The 9,786-nt window shown below is 35.8% G+C and overlaps 1 protein-coding gene across 1 annotated transcript; it reads right to left on the minus strand.

Annotated features, from left to right (window-relative positions):
- Positions 1-3,681: 3,681 nt before the first annotated feature.
- Positions 3,682-4,301, minus strand: LOC120216638. The gene has a single exon (XM_039213991.1). The coding sequence runs from the start codon at positions 4,272-4,274 to the stop codon at positions 3,810-3,812; it is 465 nt and encodes a 154-aa protein (XP_039069922.1). The 5' UTR covers positions 4,275-4,301; the 3' UTR covers positions 3,682-3,809.
- Positions 4,302-9,786: the final 5,485 nt, after the last annotated feature.

Here is a 9,786-nt window from a genome sequence, read left to right on the forward strand (position 1 = left end):
TCATTAACTGATGCTTTAATTAATTAATTTAGTTGAGGAGTCATGCATGCAACAACCATACAGGAAATTACAAATATTAGGTAACTGCGAGGACCCATGTGAAGGGAAATATGGCCGAGGGACATCGTCTTCCACGAAAAATTAAAATTATTATATATTTTAAATTTTTCATGTATTTTTATTAAAAATTTACTTTTGTCCTTTAAAATGTTATATGTTTTTCCATCCTTAAAGTTTTAAAAAGAGAAAATAACCTCAGTGACCAAAAATCTTAGATAATATACGATTTTAACCAACTTTTTTTGGATTTGCGAAAGTGACCAACAAAATCGCAATGCGATCTCTAATTCGCATTGCGATCTCCACTATCGCAAATTCACGTTGCATTTCGCATTGCGATAGTTGAAAATCACGTTGCGTTTTTCCATTTCGCGTTGCGATAGTTGGAGATCGCGTTGCGATTTTCCATTTCGCGTTGCATTTCGCGTTGCGATAGTTGAAACCACGACCACGACCACGACCACGACCACGACCACGACCACGACCGACCCGAGACGAGACATACGGCGCGGCGGTGCGCGAGAGTCCCCCTTGTTCTCTATCACTCAACAAGGAAGTGGGAAAGCCAAGCCTTAAATACCATTCCCAATAGTGTTTCCAATACAATGTGGGATTGAGCATTACCAACACTTGTTTCAATACAATGTGATTATTTAGGAAACAATTAACAATCATGCACCTTAAAACAACTGAATCAACAACCAATTACATTAGTATTATACGATTAAATATGTCATAATTAAAAGTCAATCTACAATCAATCGCGATTATTGTAATTTTAAGCAAAACATTCAAAAATAATATCACTATTAAAGGCTCAATCCCACATAGTATTGGGAACAAGTGTTGGTAATGCTCAAATCCCACATAGTATTGGAAACACTATTGGGAATGGTATTTAAGGCTTGGCTTTCCCACTTCCTTGTTGAGTGATAGAGAACAAGGGGGACTCTCGCGCGCCGCCGCCGTCCGTCTCGGGTCGGGTCTGGTCGTGGTCGTGGTCGTGGTCATACGTGTCTTCGACACGTCCGCGCGGATACTATCTTTTTAAAAAAAATTCTTAAGAAACAAAATCTTTTTTTTTACTATCACAACGAATTTGGAAAATCGCAACGACAACTGTAGACTATCGCAACGTGAAATGGAAAATCGCAACGCGAATTTCAACTATCGCAACGCGAAATGGAAAATCGCAACGCGAATGTAGACTATCGCAACGCGAAATGGAAAATCGCAACGCGAAATGGAAAATCGCAACGCGATTTTCAACTATCGCAACGTGAAATGGAAAATCGCAACTCGATTTTCAACTATCGCAATGCGAAATGGAAAATCGCAACGCGATTTTCAACTATCGCAACGTGAAATGGAAAATCGCAACTCGATTTTCAACTATCGCAACGCGAAATGCAACGCGAATTTGCGATAGTTGAGATCGCAATGCGAATTAGAGATTGCATTGCGATTTTGTTGGTCATTTTCGCAAATCCAAAAAAAGTTGGTCAAAATCGTATATTATCTGGGATTTTTGGTCACTGAGGTTATTTTCTCTTTTAAAAATTCATTCTTTTTAACATAAAATTATGTATATATCGCTAGTTAAATTCTCTTAGGTTGAAATTTGATTTAATAGCAAGAAGATGGGTTTTGGTTATGAATTTGGAAGCTGTCTATATTTTCTCAAGGTGTGAGTCATACAGAGGTTTTATCTAAAAAGTCTTATACCTTGGTTGAAATGTTTTATGAAAGTTTGGCTACATGTACCAACTGTTAGGTGGCTTAGTGAGATTTTATGTTAAATTCTTTAAGATAAAAGATTTGAATATTGATATTATGAATAGAATAAATAAATGTCGTTCTTAGAACGAACACTTATAATATCTGATTTAAATTAAATGATCAATAAATTAGATACGGCCAGGTGATTAAGAAAAAAATTTAACTACAAATAGTATTATAATTAATGTGTACCGTTTAAGTAAAACATCAATAGGTTCTGAAATTTTGAATAAAAAGTTATCTCAATTACTATCTTAACTTGGTAAAACACACTTTGGGTTAATAAATGAAAAGTTTAAAAATAAAGTTTAAATAATTTAATTTAATTAATTTTATAATGAATTATAGAGTAAATAGTTTTAAGGACCCGATCCTTTAGGGTAATGCTGTTGGCCTACCTTAGATCTTCCTAATTTTTTACGAAACATTGTACGCGGCAGAAAAAATGACCATCCAGCTCAGTTGGTAGATCACAAGGCTCTTAATCTTGGGGTCGTGTGATCATGTCATACGGAAGACATTTTATAATTTGGAGGTCTCCTATGGAAGCTACTCTCAACCTGACGTTGGGGGCAGACTACTATCCTACCTCCCCTTATCCCATTACATATGGGAATTAGGGTCAGCTAATTTTTTTTTATTGTACGCGGCAGAAGTGCAGTATCATTAGATTTAATTTATTTTTAAACTAAATAAAATTGCACATGGGCGAGCCGAGGTTGGTGGCCATTCTCTACCAATCCGCACTGGCTCTAAACCAGGTTTTAACCTAAAACATTAATCAACTTATGCTCTAAGCCAACTGTGTATGGTTTTTAGGGGCCAGTATTCCTCTTTAAGAGAATCAACAGATGTAAACATGGAGACCACCAAGGAAAAGTAAATCAGAAGTTAACAACCTTTCTTTATTTTCAATTAACCCATATATTTATCTTCTAATATTGATAAAATAAAACTTATTTCATTTATATCGTTATTTGATCTTAATTCTATCTCTAACTAAACTGTTACTCTTATGAATATATAATATTTACACAATTCATTATAAATAAATGGGTAAAATATAGTAATTGTCACTGAACTTTTCTAAAGCTTTCATTTAGGTCCCCCAACTTTTAAAACTTGCAATACAATCCTCCAACATTTAGTCTGTTTGCAATATGGTCCCTCAACATTTAGTATGTTTGCAATATGGTCCCCGATGTAACTGTTGGGGGACTATATTGCAAACTGACCAAATGTTGGGGATTGTATTGCAAGTTTTAAAAGTTGAGGGACCTAAATGAAAGCTTTAGAAAAGTTAATTGACCATTACTATACTTTACCCTAAATTTAATTTTAGAATGATTTAATATTAATTTTATAAAATATATGAATAATTATTTAATCCATATTTCTAAATTAAGTGGGGAAAACATTTAACTTTAATTTAACAATTTTATAAGTTAAATATATGATGAAGCATAAATAAACTCATAACTTAAGTTAGTGGCTAAGCTTTTAAAAAATACTTTTCAAATTAAGTTGAAAACCACGACCCTAAAAAATTATTTGTTCTACGTTAATTCTCAAACAAACTTTTCAAAAACACTTGTTGAAATGAAAAATATTGCAGAAAGGAATGGATGTGAGATTCAACAGAGAAGCTGAAGAACCAGGCTTACTACCGCGTTCATGAATTTACCAAGCAATGATGATTACTATAATTTAAGGTAAGGGAAAACATAGCTTAGCCTGCAAGTTGTGGTTGTTTTCCAGATCAATGATCAAGATGATCTTATAAGGAAGTTTTTACAGGTTAATCAAAACAAAGCATGCACACAAAAGAATCTATTTATCAAGGAAAACCAAATTGATATGTTAGTCCGAAGAATTTAGGTTACAGTAATACATATAAGGAAAACGAATGGAAGACGTAAGAAATACAGATCGCAGCCGAGAGGAAACATAAAATTCTCTAATTTGAATGATTAGAATAGACCACACAATACAGAAAATCCAAGCAAGACGAGCCAAACAATATGAACCAAAGGCAGAGCTTGACCAGGAAACGAGGCGCTACCTCCATTCCCAACCTCGCAAAATCCTACTTTCGCTACGCGAGTTCCGGAGCACAACGCATCGGCGCAACCGCACCAATAGGTAACGTCATCGACGCCGCACACGGGCTCCGTTCGGAAGCAATTGACCGGGCACGATGCCGGCTTGGTGAATCGCGCGCAGACGCCTTCGTTCTCATCGGCGTTGGTGAAGCCTTCGGAAGGTAACCGGATAGATCCTGGACTATCCGGCAATGATCGCACGATCGGCGTCCGAAAACAGAAGAATAGGAGGAGGACGATTAAGAAATTGAGCTGAGTTACCGTGAACCACGACATATGTTTTACAATTGAAAGGATTTCTTGCAATTGATTCTGGAACCCTAACCCAACCATTTTGCGATGGCTATCACTTTATTCTTCTTCACCGGACAAACGTCGTTCAACTAACGTCTACCTGACTTTTCTTTTCAATCAATTTATGGGTAAAGTATAGTAATGGTCACTAAACTTTTCTAAATCTTTCATTTAGGTCCCCAATTTTTAAAACTTACAATACAATCCCCCAAGATTTAGTCCGTTTGCAATATGGGCACTCAACATTTAGTCCGTTTGGAATATGTCCTCTCAACATTTAGTCCGTTTGCAATATGGTCCCCGACGTAACTGTGGGGGACCATAATGCAAACGGACTAAATGTTTGGGGACTGTATTGCAAGTTTTAAAAGTTGAGAGACCTAAATGAAAGTTTTAGAAAAGTTCAGTGACTATTACTATACTTTACCCTAAATAAATAGGCCTCCGAACGTTCAGCGAATCGTTCACCGGGAAGTTCGTTTATGTTCGTTTATTTATTAAGCGAACATGAACAAAATTTTATGTTCATTTAATTAAATGAACGAACATGAATAGAGGGTTCGTTAGTTTATTTACGTTCGCGAACGTTCAGTAATATATTTGTTCATTTATATTCGTTCGTTTATATTCGTTTACTTTCGTTCGTATATGGTTGTTTATCTACGTTCATTTATGTTTAACCCAATCTCTCTAGACCCATTTAAAATATTGAGTCCATAAATTTTAATCTTATACCCATTAATATTTTAAAATTCAATTAATTTTACATACAAATAAAAAAACCCAAAACAATTAAATAAAATATAATCCTAAAATGGTTAGGAAAGAAGAAAAAATATATTTTCATTTATATTCGTTTGTGTTCGTTTATGTTCGTTCATTTGTGTTCTTTTATCATTTAAATGAACGAACACGAATAAGTTACATTCCTTAACGAACGAACACGAACAATAAATTTTTCGTTCGTTTCTGTTCATATTTGTTCATTTGTTCGGTTAAAACTAAACGAACGAACATGAACATACTTCCGTTCATGTTTGTTCGATTCGTTTACATGCCTATAAATAAATAACCCCATGAATAATTTGTTCTCCAAAATAATATCCCGGAGAAAATCGCCTCAGTGACCAAAAAAAAGTTATAATATACGATTTTAACCAACTTTTTTTGGATTTGCCAAAATGCCAAAATGAATCGCAACCGAAATAAAATCGCAACGCGATCGCCCAGAATCGCAAAAAAATTTCCAAAATCGCAACGCGAACGATCGCCCCAAATGCGAAGTACAAAATCGCAACGCGAAATGAAATCGCAACGCGATTCTTGAAATCGCAATAAAAATCGCAACGCGATCCGTAAAATCGCAACGAACACATAATCGCAACGCGTATAAATCGCAACGCGTATCCGTAAATCGCAACGCGTATCCGTAAATCGCAACGTATCCGTATATCGCAACGCATATCCGTAAATCGCAACGAGAATCCGTAAATCGCAACGATAATCCGTAAATCGCAACGATAATCCGTAAATCGCAACGAGAATCTGTAAATCGCAACGATAATCCGTAAATCGCAACGATAATCCGTAAATCGCAACGAGAATCTGTAAATCACAACACTTAAATTTTGGGTATATAACACTGAAATCATAAACTAAATCCCTAAATCGCAACTCATTCCATCTCCATCTATCACTCTCTCCGGCGACATCCGTTCCTATATCCAACGACATCCTTCCCAATCCGGCAACAGGTTTTAGTTTCGCAGCTCGTCTGTTTAGTAAATTAATTTACAACCATGAAATCATCTAATGTTGATCATGTTTGGATAGATTTGTGTTTTGGAGGGTCATGGGATAATGTTCATGGTGTTTACAATATATGCCTTTACCCATGAATCTTCAACTAAAATTGTCTTTACAAAAGTTAACTTATGAAACTCTAATGCTACGTGTTTCAAATAAATTGAATTTAGAGCCCCTAAGTGGATTTAGGCTATCTTATCAGAGAAATGGTAAAGTTTATTTATTAACCGACAATGAAGATGTTGAACGATTCATTGCTTATATTAGTGTTTCACAAGATGATGTTACATTGTATGTTGTTGAACCTAGAAGTAGTATTGTTGGGTCAGTAGCGGGTAGTAATCAACTAAGTTTTTCTCAAAACCCACAACCTTTCTCTAATCCAATCCCAATCAACTTTCAGCACCAAATTCCGGTTTTCGTATTGACCAGTTAGACGATGATGAGCCAACAGAAAAAATTGTGAGTACTAGTCAGTATTCGAAATTTGGTCTTGGTCAATATCCGGACTTTGATATTGGTCAATACACGGATTTTGATGATGTTTCAGAAGAAGAAACAGACCCTGCGTGTAATGATTTTGATATTGGTCAATACCCGAATTTTGATGATGAAACAGCCGTTGCCGAAGAATGTATTGTTGATGATAATGAGGAGGAAGTTACGACTGTGAATGAACATGTTGAACATCCATTCTGTAATTCATATAATCCTGAAGAAGAAAAAGAAGAAGAAAAAATCCCCGAAGAAAAGAAAATGCCACGGGCGTATAACTGGAATATGCCAGAATTACTTCAGATACCGGAAGAAGAGTTGGTAAAGAAAGCAGTTGATTGTTACACAAAAGTTATTCGTATCAAGAAAGATGATTGTTTTGATACAAATGAAGACTTGAAGATAGCTTTGTATACGAAATGTGTGGAAGATGGCTATCAACTAAAAGTTAACAATCAAGCAAAGATCGTTTCGAAACAAGGTGTATGATTGACAAAAATTGTATGTGGCGAATGATTGCAAAGAGAATAAAAGATTGCGAAATGTTTCAAGTTAGGACTTTTATTGATAAACATACATGTTCAAGAACCCAAGTTTTTCCTCACCATAAACAGGCAAACAAAAAGGTGTTGGGTGGTTTTCTGGCTGAGTTAATGTTTTTGAATGGCAGGGTATATCGGGGACATGAAATTATGACTGACATGAATGCTCGGTTCAAGATTAGTATATCATATTCTCAAGCTTGGAGAGCCAAATGTTATGCCTTGGAATTGTTGAGGGGGTCGCCAGAAGCATCGTTTGCCCAACTGCCGGCTTATTGTCACAATTTAAAGCTGAAAAATCCTGGGTCGGTAACTCATATCAAAACAGATAGAGATGGACGCTTTGAGTTGCTGTTTATCGCCATTGGTGCTACGGTTAGTAAATCAATATAATTTTGTTGACTCATTTTGTTAGTTACATGCATTTCACATTTAAATGATTATATTTCTTGTGTATATTATTTTGTAGATTCGTTCGTTTATTACTTGCATGCGCCCAGTTATTATAGTTGTCGGAGCACATTTGAAAGGTCGATACCTTGGAGTAAACTTATTAGCAGTAGCCATGGATGCTAACAATGGGATATTGCCAATAGCTTACGGGGTTGGCAAATCTGAAACCTCTGATTCATGGACATGGTTTATGGGGCATCTTAGGGATTGCATAGGTCCTATTAGCAATCTGACAATCATCCGATAGGGCAAACTCAATTGACAACGCTGTTAGAAGGTGTTTCCCAGATGCTTTTCATGGACTTTGTGGTGTTCATTTGTATAGAAATCTAAAATCAAGGTCTGCTGGTATAAAAAAGCACAAATGGACATACTGGAAGGCTGTAAAAGCTTATCGGGAAGTGGATTTCAATAAGCATATAAATTGTTTAAGATGTGTTTTGCCTCAGTGTGCTCAAACACTAGAAGATGTCGGGTTTGAAAGATGGTCAAGAGTACATCAACTTGGAGCAAGATATGGTTTCATGACGTCTAATAGTGCAGAATCAATCAACGCTCTAAGTCGTCATTCCCGGAAATTACCCATTACTATGTTAATGGAGTTTTTCGAGCCTCTATTCAACAGTGGTACTACAAGAAAAGAAACCATGCAGTATTATTTCTTTGAATTCGTAACTTATCATATTTATATATTTTACTAAGTATTGTTTATTTAAATTTACAGGAACATTGGAACATCGTGTTACACCATGGACTGAAAAAAAGATAACGAAACGTGTTGTGAAGTCAACGTCATGGAGAGTTGAACCATGTTCAAACACTTTGTTTCAAGTACTGGATAATAACTAAAATGGGCTAGTCGATCTAAATGCAAAGACGTGTAGTTGTATGAAATGGCAAACATCTGGTTATCCGTGTGACCATGTTATAAAAGTTGCTCTTCATTTAAACCAAGATGATTCAAGCGCATACGCTATGGATTGCTACACTACAGAAGTTTATCGACAGACTTATGCCGAGATTGTCTACCCTATTCCACATCCTTCTGAGTGGGACATACCAGATGACTTACAAACAGTTTTGCCACCAGCCATGGACAGAAGGCTACCTGGCCGACCAAAAAGTCACGATCGGATACCGTCTAAGGGTGAAGAGAAGAAGAGATCGACATGTAGTCGGTGCAAGGAAAGTGGTCATACAAGGTTGACATGTGGATCACCAGTGCCATCAAAATCATCTTTTCCTCTACCAAAATATGGATCCTCATCAAAATCACAATTGGCTTCACCTTTTGGGACTGTTAACTTAGGTGATTTTTAAATGCAAACGTTGTATTATGTGGATTTTATGTGTGAACTTTTAACATTTTCAGTTGAATTAATGACTCATGCCAACCATTTTGACTTAACCAACTCTTGTTATTCAGTTGTTATCACTATTAGGCATGCATTTGACTATCGCAACACGGAAATTACAATCGCAACGAGAGAATCGCAATGCGAAATGAAAATCCCAACATGAAAATCGCAATGCGGAAATGAAAATCGCAATGCGAAATGAAAATCGCAATGCGAAATGAAAATCGCAACGAGAGAATCGCAATGCGAAATGAAAATCGCAATGCGAAATGAAAATCGCAACGAGAGAATCGCAATGCGAAATTAAAATCGCATTGCGATTCTCCCGTTGCGATTTTCATTTCCGCATTGCGATTTTCATTTCGCATTGCGATTCTCTCGTTGCGATTTTCATTTCGCATTGCGATTTTAATTTCGCATTGCGATTCTCTCGTTGCGATTTTCATTTCGCATTGCGATTTTCATTTCGCATTGCGATAGTCAATTTTGCCTTCAACATAATGCAGATTGAAATCAACAAAATCAACAATTACATTTCAATCAATTAAACAAGCACAAATAAGAATTATATTCGCATCAATTACACAAATCAACTTTTACAAATCATCTTTTACAAATCAATTAAACAATCAAAAAATAAGCAATAATTCTTATTTCCGATCATCTACTATTGAATCAACTTTTACAAATCAATTAAACAATCAAAAAACAATCAATTAAACTATTGAATCAACTTTTGCAGCCATACATCATTTTCACGCAGTTCACTTCTGAGATTAACCTGCAGAAACCAAACATTTGCTCAAACAACACTTTCTACACATCTAAAACCTACAAACAGCAAATTATTGAATTCTAGGTACTTAACCAAACATTTTCAAACCAAAAGTATATAAA

This window comes from Hibiscus syriacus, unplaced genomic scaffold, assembly GCF_006381635.1.
Source record: "Hibiscus syriacus cultivar Baekdansim isolate YM2019G1 unplaced genomic scaffold, ASM638163v2 tig00110163_pilon, whole genome shotgun sequence".
In the NCBI taxonomy this organism is placed as follows: Eukaryota; Viridiplantae; Streptophyta; class Magnoliopsida; order Malvales; family Malvaceae; genus Hibiscus; species Hibiscus syriacus.